Source organism: Amblyomma mixtum, chromosome 3 (assembly GCF_055824585.1).
Source record: "Amblyomma mixtum isolate Tamu chromosome 3, ASM5582458v1, whole genome shotgun sequence".
In the NCBI taxonomy this organism is placed as follows: Eukaryota; Metazoa; Arthropoda; class Arachnida; order Ixodida; family Ixodidae; genus Amblyomma; species Amblyomma mixtum.
In genome coordinates, this window is record NC_143014.1 from 78,245,732 (window position 1) to 78,258,924 (window position 13,193).

A 13,193-nucleotide genomic window follows, 5' to 3' on the forward strand; every position below is an offset into this window, starting at 1 on the left:
AATGCAACCACATGCACTCAGTTCGGAGTCTAATTCATGACCTCTGCAATACGGTCTGTGTTAGGGCTTTAAGTTTAAAGTTTAAAACAATATAATGCAACACTTTCTTCTGGATGGAGGCGAAATTCTAGAGGCCCGTGTACTGTGCGATGTCAGCGCACATTAAAGAACCCCAGGTGGTCGAAATTTCCGGAGCGTTTCACTACGGCGTCTCTCACATCCTCAGTCGCTCTGGGACGTTAAGCCCTATAAACCAAACCAAACTTTCTTCTTGATCTACAATTACCAGGTACTGAACGTGTTCCATGGAAATTCTAATGAAAATCGGTGACAATGATGTTCTTTGAGAACCTCCGTCAAAATTTGCCTTCTTCTAAACTTTTTTAATTTTAGATGATTTCAATTCCTCATTAAAATCATCTGCCCATTCTAGAAGTACAAGTTTTGTGTAGCGAGAGTACAAAGAACGGATTAATATCAAGAAAAAAAAATTCAGCCTCCGATTCTTACTCCTTCTTGTCCCAATATTGTCCTGAAAACTGCCTTTATTGGAAGGCCTCACTTTTCCACCAATGTTTCTTTTGCTGCAAAATTATAGGAGCCAAAAATATTTTTGCATTGCTTACAACAGAAAAGTATGCATACAATTACTAAAAAAGGTGTGGTTCCACAAAATTTCATTTTACTTTCTGCAAAATTGGCGTTCTCCATCTAGCATGATATACAATTTTTTTCCAAGAAAACTACAGCATTTCTTGCAAAGCTAAGCATGATTTCCTTGTCGACACATCTGCCCATCACATAAAAATTTCATTGAAAACAAAAAATTGTCACGGGACCTCTATTACCGCTACCTGAACACACCCAATATAAAAAAAATAAAGAAATTCAACTCAATTCATTGTATATGAAAGTGCAATATGTCTTTTATTTATGCAAAAATGTTTCACAGTAATTTTTTTGTAAGACTAGGTTTTTCTATCGCTTGCAAACTTAAAGGGACTATGCAATAAATTGATTGAGGTTACGTAAAGCAGACGGGAGATAGGCATTCCATCGCTCGTCACCCCAGCGCAAGAATTTTTGAGCTAGCATCAATAACAACGAAGATACAGAGGAATAAAAATTACTCTCCTCCTCTCACCCTCAACTTGTACACGCGGGGCACCAGAAAAAAATAAAGAAAACAGCTCTAGGACTGGGCCCCGCCCATGATTACATCATTTGCTGACGTTTGGTTTGCAACTTCCGTTGTCGTACCCAGCAGCAGCGTCTCTCTGGCGCCTCTTCGCCTCGGGCGGACGAAAAAGACACTGCGATTGGCCCCGAAACTCCAGAGAGAAAGAGGCGGCAGAGGTAAATTGAAACCATATGCGCGAAGGCAATGCCCTGGCTCGCGCTTGCCGAAGAGGGTTGCGCGGCGGCACGAGCAGACGATTTTCACGGCTACCGGAAGTGTGCCCGTGACATCGTGGCTGCCGTGGCTGCAGCGAATGACAGCATGTGGTGGCCTGCCGACGTCACGGGACTAATGACGTCTGTTTTCACGATTTTAGTTTCAGAATCGGTCACTACGAGCACACCAATCGGCCCGTGAATTTTAAAAAACACTGTTTTCAAAAATTCATAATAAATTGCCGGCTCAGTTCCAAAGACTCATACTTGGTTCGAATGCTTCTTAGCATCGTTTACAAGCATTGAAAACATTTACAAGCAACTTTTGCATAGTCCTTTTGCATAGTCCCTTTAAAATGGCAGCCATGACCTGAAAAAAATTTTTTTTTGCCAAAAACAAGCTGGTATAAAGTTTGTCATAGTAAAGTAATAAGTCCTGATTTTTTAAAAACAAATCCAAAATGGTCGAGCGCAAAGTCTGGATCAGTCGGCATGGAATGACCCTTCAACTCCTCAAACCTTACCTTGACGCACAAGCCGCCCACCTTTTCCCGTCTGTGCGAAATAATAAACGTTCAGATTCTGTTTAACTCCAGTTCTTTCTACATAAGAGTGGAGCAAAAGTAACAACTAAGTGAACAATATAACACACAGATTCCAGTGCATGTACTCTTACAACATTTTGTACTTATCATCCAACATTTTTTTCACTCAATGAGTTCTAGCAGGCCAAGGGAAAAAACCCGAACATCATTTCATGCTGTAAGGCACACAGACAATGCTTAACATTTTTGTCATCTCTATGGTATGAATCTCAAACTACATACATGCAGTACACTCAAAAGATAGTGTACAGTACTGAGATGATAACGCATGTGCAGTTTTCAACAAAAGTACATATGCCACCGTTTGCATGGCCAGAGCTGCCATTGTGCCCTTTGTGGAAGAGCTCTACTAGTACTGGCAAAGGTCCAACATCAAAGGACTCTCTTGAACTTTTAAACGGCAAGAGTGCTACAATGCCTGGTGATTGCTAAGTTATGTACACAATGACCTATGTTCTTCTGAAGAAGAATATACATCATTTTTCAAGGCTTTGCTTTGTTCCATTAGGCTCGTACTCTGGACAAAAAAGCAGTTCCTAATTTGAGCAATGCTGCTCAGCTGAGTAAGACTTTTTTTTAGCTAGGGTCTTACAGAGAAGTCGAACTGCTGACAAAGATTAAACAAGCAACAGCTTAGGCTGAATTATTAGTTGCTCATACCTAATCCAAGCCTATTCACTCTAAATCCACAGCAGGATTGGCCAGATTTAAATCTGAAGTAACAATATTGGATATGACTGAAGTGCGATTTGAAAAATGCACTTTGACACAGTTTGCAAGTGGTTTGTCACTAAATATGCATTAAGCTTATTGCCAGCAATAAACAGCACAAATAAAAAATAAGCAGCAAGATGACAGAGCTCATGCTAGACAGCCCTGTGCACAAAACGCTGCATATACAGCATGAATAAGTAGCCACCATGGTGGCTCAGTGGCTACAGTGTTCTGCTACTACGCATGAGGTTGTGGGTTAAATCCCAGCTGTAGCGGCTACATTTTGAGAGGAAAAATGTAAAACCTCTTACTGAGATTTTGGTACTTTTAAAAACCCCCAAGGTCCGAACAGATCCGGAATCCTCAATTACAGTCCATTCAAGACTCCTTTGTGAAGTCCTTAACAGATTGTACAAAACTCGTGGACACTGAGTGCAACAGCCAGTTAAACTCTGTCTTCACTAACACTGTTGTGGCTATCTATGCCAAGGCATAGTTCTACACTTCTGGAGTGAGAGCATCATTACCGTCATGTTTTGCATCAAAGCACATCCTAGCCATGTTTTAACAATTCACTTACGGGCAAATCGCTGTCACTGCCATCCAGTTCAGTGATGTCACAATCAAGTGAGCTGTATAACTTGTCAAGAGGATGCCTGATGTATTTTTCCATGTGCCTCTTCAGCAGGTTCATGGCTGTCTCAACGTCCTCTAAAGCCTGAAATTCACATTTAAGTAAGTTGAGTTTCAAAGTTCCAACAAGCAGCTTTCACAGGCACATAAGCAGTGTCTCAAAATAAATGAGTGGACCAACAACTATTCAAGCTTTTCTTGGTTTAACAATTTCAATTAGCACCTACATACCTGACAAAAAAAAACTTCTCTCTAAAGGATCGTTGCTTATAAACATGCCTTGCTTTGATTCACAGTTCCACTTAAAGCAGCAGTCTGAACTCCCCAGCATTTCATGCTCAAATACCTTTAAGCGTAGAAAGTTGGGCTAGTTGGTTGGTAGTACTATTGTGATACATTCCAGCGGCTAAAAAGACACGGACGAAGGTAGACGAGACAGGACGAACGCCGGACTTCAACTGAGGTTTATTTCACAAACAGCGATAATATACAAAAGGGAGGCACAAGGAAAAGTAATCCGTGACAAGATTAACCCACAATCAAAAAGGGCAGAAGGCTCCTTTGCCATGCCACTCATGTTTTCCACATCGGCGCACCTACTATCTATCGCCTACATGGCTGAATCCACCCGTTTGCCTTCAGGTAATCTATTTCTTTTTTGTGTAGCGCCACAGAAGGGCTGCTGACGCAGTTTTCTTTGTCATTGAAAATACTGAACTATTTTCACGAGGTGAAATCTGGTGAAATCGCGAGGTGAAATCTGGTGGGCGGTGCAAGCCAAGGGAAAATGCACGTACCAAACAGCGACCTGTCGTTGTGCCCTACTGGCATCAGGTCTCACACCGCCTCAAGAAGGTCGGCGACAAGTGTGGCGTGCGTGTAGTATTTTCGGCCCCGGAAAAGCTTGGACGCATGTGCCGCCTGGTGAATGACGCCAGAAAGAGGCCTATGTGCAAAATTAAGCACATCAAACCTCTTGTTCAATGTGAAGTTGGTGTTGTATACAGCATCCCCCTCGCCTGTGGCAGACGGTATATCGGACAGACGGGACGCTGCCTCAACGAACGCTTGCTAGAGCATCGCGGACAGCCCATTCGTTATCTGGCGGAGGTCACCTAGCCGACCACATTCGCCGTTGCTCACACAAGCCAGAATGCAAGGCGTTTTTAGAAAGGACAAGTGTGATGCGCAGATTTAAGACTCAAAAGAGCCGAGAAATTTTTGAAGCGTTCAGTATTTTCAATGACAAAGAAAACTGCGTCAGCAGCCCTTCTGTGGCGCTACACAAAAAAGAAATAGATTACCTGAAGGCAAACGGGTGGATTCAGCCATGTAGGCGATAGATAGTAGGTGCGCCGATGTGGAAAACATGAGTGGCATGGCAAAGGAGCCTTCTGCCCTTTTTGATTATGGGTTAATCTTGTCACGGATTACTTTTCCTTGTGCCTCCCTTTTGTATATTATCGCTGTTTGTGAAATAAACCTCAGTTGAAGTCCGGCGTTCGTCCTGTCTCGTCAACCTTCGTCCGTGTCTTTTTAGCCGCTGGAATGTATCACAATAGTCAAATACCTTGTTTTCCAGCTACAGCTGTGCAGAAATAGTCCTTTGAGAATAGTGCTTAAAAAATCAAAATTCACTGAAGTTAAAAAAATGCATGCTACCGAGTTTAGTGCTTAATGTCCTCTGTTCGCATCTTCATGCTACCAAGGTTTTCCCACTGAATGTAATCCTCGCGCTGATTGATATAATTTAAGCACCAGCGTATTTAATCAAAACCCCAACTTGAAAAATGCCAGTGCCAACGCAGTTAATACAAGCGCCAGTGGTTTTAATCTGGGTGCCAACCAGTTTAATCCACGTGTGGAAAATGAATGCAGCAGAGGACTCCAAAGCACAGAACATGAACGCCAGGAATAAAGAGAAGTTGAGATAATTTGAGACCTTGCGACACCTAAGCAAAGAGTGAACATACTGCATGACTTTTGTCAATATTATAACCAACACTGCCTTGATGCAAGTGCATAATCACAAATGTGCGCGCTGTTTATTACAGAATATTGAATTAAACTGTCTTCGGTAAAAGATACAATTATTTTGTCAGACAATTAAAAACCGTTCCTAATTAGTCCTATGTAATTTATTAAAAAAAAAGATGCACAGCCAATGACAAGACAGTTCCAAAGCAGAAGGTAACTTTTGTGCCTCTGTTGAGTGTGCCGCATTGTCTGCATTTTCACAGTGGAGTAGAGCTCGCCAGCGGTGGTACGCGGCTCAATGGCTGTGGAGCTCAGGTGCTGACCCGAAAGACGCGGGTTCGATCCCGGCCGCGGCGGTCGAATTTCGATGAGGCGAAATTCCAGAAGCCCGTGTACTGTGCAATGTCAGTGCACGTTAAACAACCCCAGGTGGTTGAAATTTCTGGAGCCCTCCACTACGGTGTCCCTCATAGCCTGAGTCGCTTTGGGATGTTAACCCCCAAAAACCATAGACCCTACTCATAGACTATAAGCAGACAGTAGTTTGCACCTTTTCATTCATCTCACATGTACATTAACACATGGTATTTTCTTCCAAAGAAGTCGATGAGCCGTGCTCTGATGTCCTAATCTGAAGCCTCCAGATGCACCACATGACAGGGCCAGAATTCTCAATGTGTCCAGGCATAGAGAGATGTGAAAAAAGTGGCAGACACGCTCGATATCAAATTAAAGACAGCAAGATCCATTGCAGTGACCGAAAGAGGAGTTGAAGAGAGGCGGAACTTCAAAGAAATTCGGAAATGAGGTTGTAGAGGCTCTAAAAAATATTGCTGACAACAGCAGGCAGTGGAAGAGAAATTGCTCATCATTGCCATCAACACAACCAGCACTGTCACAAATTAGTGACTCAGAGGCCAGTCAACCACAACAGAGATGACTTGAAAGGCAGCCAGAAAGCATACGGCGCAACGGCTGCAATGTGAAGGACCCCACTTGTGCAGGTTTTATGAAAACGAGACTAACTATAATATATGGTGTTCGAGTTGCTTCGGCTGCACAGTTAAGGGACAGCCTGCTGTGCAGACGACTGGTACCAAAGGAGCAAACCTTAACACTACTGACTGCATGTCAACAAATGGCGCCATACATTGGTCGGCTGTTGACAAGCTGCACAGTGTCATTAAAACTTCGGTTGGGCCTAGTCGGTACTGTTACTGTCAAGGTGAAGGTTGCGCAAACACAGGACAAACCACACTGAAGAGACACACACAGGCGCTACTAACAACTGGTTTTTTCTTCTTGAGAACGCATACTTATGCACCTGACCATGCATGCTCAAACGCTATCTGGAACCACAATAGTCATGCCACAGGCTGTTAACGCAGACGCGAGCGCGAAAAATTGATTTCAGCTGTGTACAGCTGCGTTCTCAAGAAGAAAAAAACCAGTAGTTAGTAGTGCCTTTGTGTGTCTCTTCATTGTGGTTCGTCCCATGTTTGCGCAACCTTCACCTGAACAGTCACTGGGTCATGTTCAATTAATTTTTTAGCGACATATCAGTCCCTATCAAAAATGAAGAACCTGGGTCAGAAGCTCTTTTTATTTTTGACAATGCTCCCGCTCACAGCCGTGTAAAACAGGCAAGCCTAACCAGTCAGATGCACTCGATCAAGCGGCTGCCTTCTTACAGCCCATTTTTTAACCCCGTAGAGGGAGTGTTTTTGATGTACAAGTCTGAAGTCGTAGCTTTCCTCAGTGAGCGGAGAGATTGGCGCTCATCACTCTGTCCAGAATGACAAAAAGGCAGCATCGGCGCAGTTCGTGGCTCGGCGCTGCTCGATGTTTTATGCAGCAAATACAGTGGGTAGAGTGCGCTGCTTTCGACCGCCATAACTCTTCTTTTATACCAACAGCTTTGTGTGACGATGATATGCAAAAAAGTGAGGTCGCACTCTTTTAAACACCTATTATCCTCCAGAAAATAAAATTGCATTTCATAGACTGGCTGTTCCATGCTAGTATAAGCCAACGTTAGTAACCTACACTGCTAGGATAGCCACCCTGGCAGAATAAGCACTGCTGCTAATGTGATAATACTGAGAGGCCAGTAGCCATTCTTGACCTAGCTTGTAAGCTTCGGTGTAGGTTCACTCACTTTGCTGTGTAAAGCTGAAAAAGTGGTGAAGTGAAGAAGCGCTACTCTGGTTCTATAAGTATTCCCACCTGGATCAACACTGCACTACACTACTCCCTCTTGTTACACTACTACCTCACGAATAGATTTTGCATCGATTTAGATTTCATGAAAACAGCCAGCTCTTGTGTGAAGGCTGTACTTGGAATCGGCATGCAGATTTAATGCAACTAACAACCCATAATCAGCAGTGCTTATCCAGTCAATTACAACACGACAGCCATATTTATATACTGGTCATGTGTCCAAGCCGAAAGCCACAAGAGTTGTGCCAAATAGTGAGGTTTCACAGCTGTGCGTGACTCTTGGTTGCTGCATGATGTGTGAAGAAAGCGAAATAGTACACGTGGGTCTGATACTTATACGTCGTATGGCCTCAGAAATCGTCTCAACTTCGCTTTATGCCTGGCATTTGTGTTGTGCTTTGGAGTCCTCTGCTGCATTCATTTTCCATATGTGGATGAAATTGGTGGGCACTTAGATGAAAACTGCTGGCACTTGTATTAACTGTGTTGGCACTCGAACTAAACTGGTTGGCACTGGCATTATTCGAGTTGATATCTAGGTTAAATACGCTGGCGCTTGGATTAAGTGCTTTGCACTCATTAAATTACATGGCGTGCAGATTATATCAGTCGGCGCTCAGATTATTTTCACTGGCACTAGGATTAAATTTAGTGGGAAAACCTGTAGTAGGCAGCTTATGAAATAATCTAAACCTGACCACATTCTCCTCGTCAATCAGGTGTAGGCGCTGTGAGCAACCAAGTTCAGCACCAAACCCTAACTTTGTAGCCTTTCAAGGCACAGCAACCAGTAAGATGCTTGTGTGCGCAGACTGGAGAAAGCAATTTACAAAGAAAGAACACTTATAGAAGTTGAATGTGTTCTAATTTCTGCAGAGACAGCAATGCAAGAACAATCAGCAGTACTCAGGTAATATAGTGTCTATCTCTCAATATAGTGTGTATAGTATGTATATCTTATATGATGATGATTTGAGTTTGTGAAATTTCCCAGATTACCAAAGTGAACGTACGTCACGTCACAAATGCACCCATGAAGTGCCTATAATAAAAACTCATCTGACAAAAAGCATCCACAGGTTCTGTGCCATCAATGCACTGAACTTTGTCACTACAGTGAAATCATGCACAGATACTTTATTTGTAATGTCTTTCTTATGATCTGCTAAAGAGAACAACTTCCATTAACGCAAAATACATAACTGTCAGCAAACAAAAAAGAAAAAAAGAGTACCTGTCTAAAGAGAGAAATTTCTGATATGGCCTGAAACTCTCTTTACATTACAAATGTAATTTGTGCAGCAGATTTCATTTTTGCCCTGATTTACACTTTTGAAGGGCAATATCCTAAAATACTGTTTTTGAGTAGTAAACAAATAGTCTGAGACTGCTACTCCTATTTACTAATTTTACTAATTTGTGAAAGCATACCATGGTACCAAATCGCTGCACCTCGTGCAGGTGCAGCCAAAATAATGCAGAGCATGATTCAGTACTTAACCTCTTCTCACGCGTTCTGCCGAAAAAATAGTTTTTTTGGGGGGGACATATTCATGAGCACACCAGCGGCATTGCTAGAATATGTATTAAGTTCCTGCGAATTCTTGCTAAGTAAATCATGAGAGGAATTTGATCGCTGAAACGTGCTCCACAGTATTATGGCCAAGACTATACTCCAGCCACCGCATATTTAAGGAACACAACTTTGCAAAAGAAATTTACTTTCTTCACATCCAGTGCACATTATTCTACATTTAATAGTGCACTGTGTAACTGACAAGCTGGTAACTAGGCTGCACCTAAGAATTCCAGCCTGTGAGCAAAGATGGCAGTGAAATTGTTTTTTCACTAACACTGTGCCCCACACATATTTGACTGCGGCTGTACATTACTCTATCTTGTGAGCTCACCTCCAGCAGTCTCATCTTCATCTGAACCTCTTCATGATTCCGGATCATGTCAGGTTTGTGCAATCGTCTGAAAATATAAATGTTCTTAATGCTGCATGCATTGCTGAAGCACAGTATGCATGGGCGTCCGGAGGGGGGGGCAAGGGGGGGCGGTTGCACCCCCCTGGAAAATCACTCACTCGAACCGTGAGTGATGGCCGCACGCCAGGGGCGGTGGTGTGCTCAGCCAAAAGGCTAAAATTTAGCAGCCCCGCTTCCATGCTTTGGGTCACATCTGCGAAATGCCGCGTCCGGGCGCGCGTCGTTCCGCCGTTTTCAAACCACGCCATCGTTAGCTCTACAAAAGGGCGACCTGTTGTAGACATACAGCGGCACCGGCGAGCATGTGTTTCGAGCCGTCTTGAGATGGGTGTCTGTTTCTTTGATCTTTAGAGAGATAGCGACACAGAGGCAGACAGTGCACGGGTCATCTTGTTTTCGTCTTCGTCGCTACGCCGGCCACCGATGAATTCTTCAGGGGGGAAGGACAAATCAGCCGTGTCCACCCCCGCTTTGTCGGGCTGCTCAGGGGCAAGCGGGCGATGAGTTGGCGCCGCCGCCGCTCGCTGTCTCCTCCGATCCACGGGAGAGCGCAGTTCGGTAGAAGCGCCGCTTTCAGAATCTTCGGCAAAGGGGATTAGCTGCTTTTGTTCACGGCGACGCAGTCTCCAGAGGCGCCCCCACACCAGTGTTCCTTGCGTCTTCCCCGAAAACCAGCACCTTTGGTCAACGCAGCCCGATGGCGCCTGCCTGGCTCGCCTGTCACCTCTGGCTGGGCCTCAAATCACAACAGCGCCCATGTACTGTGCGATGTCAGTGCATGGTAAAGAGACCCAGGTGGTCGACATTATCTGGAACTTTGTACTACTCCGTCCCTCATAGCCCGAGTCGTTTTGGGGCTCTGAACCCCATAAAAACACAAAAACAAATTTTCCGACCGGAGTGGCGAGTGTCCCTTCCCCTCGGAAGTCGCGTGCAGCGTTCCTTTCCCTCCCCAAAATGCGCATTGCACGTGTGCGCGCCTCTGTGTTTGTGCTTCGGTGTTTTTAGTGGCCGGTTGTCAACGATGGCGAGAACAACCAAGAAAGCGGACGAGTAAACGGCGAGCGGCGAGCAGTGTGTGTGCGGTTGCTCGACTGTGCGGATGCGCGAGCAAGATGGAGCGAGGTGTATGAAGCTGCGAGCGTGCATTTTTCTTGTAAATAAGTTTTTGTTGTATATGTAGTCATCTTTTGTTTTCAACGTACGCGTTCTTCAGTTTTTCCAATCAATGTGTATGATGAGTGTGCACCAAGAGCGTGTAATGAAGCATAGAAATGAATTTATCACCGGTGTAATCACGCAATTCGCCCAGAAAAATCCGAGGCGTGTACAGTTGCTGTTCAAGGAAGACTGACTGAGTGACTGTAGTTGCGTGTTCGTGAACATATTGTGCTGTGTGCTGGTCATCAATCCGGGTGAGTCGAGAACCCGCATGCAGCAAGACTGAGCACTCTTCTCCACGAAGTGATAGTATCTTTTTGCATTTTTTATTAATTTTGATTGTTTCTTCATTGATAAACTCCAATGTATCTCTCCTAGCCACGCTTTAATTTGCTGTTTCTAATTGTTCTTTCATGTGTGCATTTTACTTATTTTTTATGTATATATAAGTAAATAAATTTACTCCGCAAATAGTGCTTTTTTGCTACGAACATACCCCCCCCCCCCCCCCCTCCGGCGCCAACAACCAATGGGGCCCCCCCCTGCAAAAAATTCTGCGGACGCCCTTGACAGTATGTACAGAGGCTATTTCAGATAAACCCATGCATCAGTACTTAACATCATTATATGTGATTGCCTGATGAGTGGGGCTAACAGATCTGCAATTACCGTATACACTCATGTAAAGGGCGCAACTTATTTTTCGAGATTATGCATTCTTCATTTGTGATCATGCTGGGTTTCATAGGCAGGAGTCAGTGTCCAGTAGCTCCCCAGAGAATGTGTCGTATGAGAAGAACGGGGGGGAGGGGCCCTTTGCACGAATGTATACGCTAGTTTTGCACATAAAAAAAGAACTCCTAAAATACAAAACTATTCTGAAAAGGCATTCGTGCATACTGCATTCGTGCATACTGCATTCGTGCATACTGCATTCGTGCATACTGCATTCGTGCATATGCATTCGTGCATACTGCTGGTTCTGCATACTTTGGTTGTGAAAAAATAAACTATTTTGAGAGGTGTCTCGAATTTTGGATTTCTAAAATTTATTCCTTTTTCTAAAACTTAGCATACACATTTTTTTTAACTTTGTAATAAAATAAGTAAATTCAAGATGCCAACCAGCTGCCCATTGCAGAACAAACTTAAATCACCCACATGCAGTTCCAATAAGCACTTTCTCTTACCGAAATGAATGAGGAATGCAGGTATAGAATTCGCTGCATGCATCCATCAACTCCTTTTCGCTACTACTCTTGAGAATGCAAGCTTCAACCTTACGGAGTGCCTTGTAGCCTTGATGGATCTGCTCCCTCGTAAGATGGCCTGCAAATAATCGCACACAAGTCACTACACTACAAGATGCCCAACTACCAGTGTGCCTTCATTCAGTCTGAATTAATTTCAACAAAACTTACCCAATGGCATTTTGATCACATCAAAGTCCATATCAATGATAGTTAGTTCCTCTTCATTGACACCAGACATAAATATCATGAGATCCTGGAAAATCAATAATGCAGAGACTGACTCAAGGTGCTTGAAAGAGGAACTTCCCAACCTACCTTCACGCTTGGCTTAAGTTTGCTTTTCACAGTCTCTCTGGCAAGATCAACAACCCTCTGTTCAATGTTCTCACTCTCAGTGTCCTTGAAAATCAAGATGAGCCATTAGCGCAAGTATTCCAGACTTTCTAATAATCACATGCATATACTCACTTCTTCTGCGTAGTCCACCTTGAGCATATCATACTTTACTCTGTACTTGACAAAGCTGTGCCGTTTGGACCACTCATTCTTTGTTTTTTCATAAAATCTATATTACAAGAAAGCACACACACCAGTTAAAACATAACATAACTTCTTCACTAAAATTTCTCAGTAAGACTAATAAAGAAGTGACTAACTTTTTCTCAAACAGTTCTCGGGCCTTGACGAGGTCATCACCACAGGAGATCAGTGAACAACACCCAATTTCTCCGACACGACCGCTTCGGCACCAAATGAAATATCCCTCACTATGCAGGCTTGAGAGAAGCTGCATTGTATAAAATTTGTTCATATTTTTTTCCAAGCATGTTCGAATGAGCATGACACTGTAGATTCCTGCACTGTCTGCATGGACACTGACTGGTCCTATGCTAGTGCAGAAGGGGTCAGCACGTGGGATTATCGACAGTGGCTTTTTTATCACACCCTCAGCAGCAGGGACGTCCTCTGGCTCTTCCTCTGCCGCTTAGAAATAAAGACAAGGAAACAAAAACAGGAGAAAAAATTAGCTGATGAACCCAAAAGAAATCGGGGCAGTGGCATCATGAAGCAACATAACACCTACAGGTGACCACAGCCCTGGTACAGGAGAAGAGAGACAGCACACAACAAAAGAAACGACACTACCTGGTGCTACGACTCTTCTACTCCGTCCAGTGTAAGCGGTTCCACTTGTAGATCATGCACTAACCAGCTCCACTTTTTGCTTGCTAAAAGTTTTG

General features: G+C 43.7%; 1 protein-coding gene and 1 long non-coding RNA gene across 4 annotated transcripts in view; one reads left to right on the forward strand and one right to left on the reverse strand.

Annotated features, from left to right (window-relative positions):
• Nucleotides 1-13,193, forward strand: part of LOC149350700 (uncharacterized) — a 109,794-nt gene that overhangs the window by 57,987 nt on the left and 38,614 nt on the right. The window lies entirely within an intron of this gene.
• The window catches only part of LOC149350702 (poly [ADP-ribose] polymerase 2-like), a 44,167-nt gene that overhangs the window by 19,520 nt on the left and 11,454 nt on the right, over nt 1-13,193 (reverse strand). For 2 of the 3 annotated variants that reach the window (XR_016290414.1, XM_089579818.1), the window contains exons 3-9: nt 12,609-12,936; nt 12,421-12,517; nt 12,268-12,351; nt 12,121-12,205; nt 11,890-12,028; nt 9,458-9,524; nt 3,295-3,432 (exon numbers count right to left, since the gene is read on the reverse strand). Coding sequence is in view for 2 of the 3 variants with exons in the window: in XM_089579818.1 (XP_089435944.1) it covers nt 3,295-3,432; nt 9,458-9,524; nt 11,890-12,028; nt 12,121-12,205; nt 12,268-12,351; nt 12,421-12,517; nt 12,609-12,936 (938 nt within the window). In the remaining variant the exon portion in view is untranslated. The remainder of the gene's footprint in view (nt 1-3,294; nt 3,433-9,457; nt 9,525-11,889; nt 12,029-12,120; nt 12,206-12,267; nt 12,352-12,420; nt 12,518-12,608; nt 12,937-13,193) is intronic. The other variant, XM_089579819.1, reaches the window with a different exon arrangement.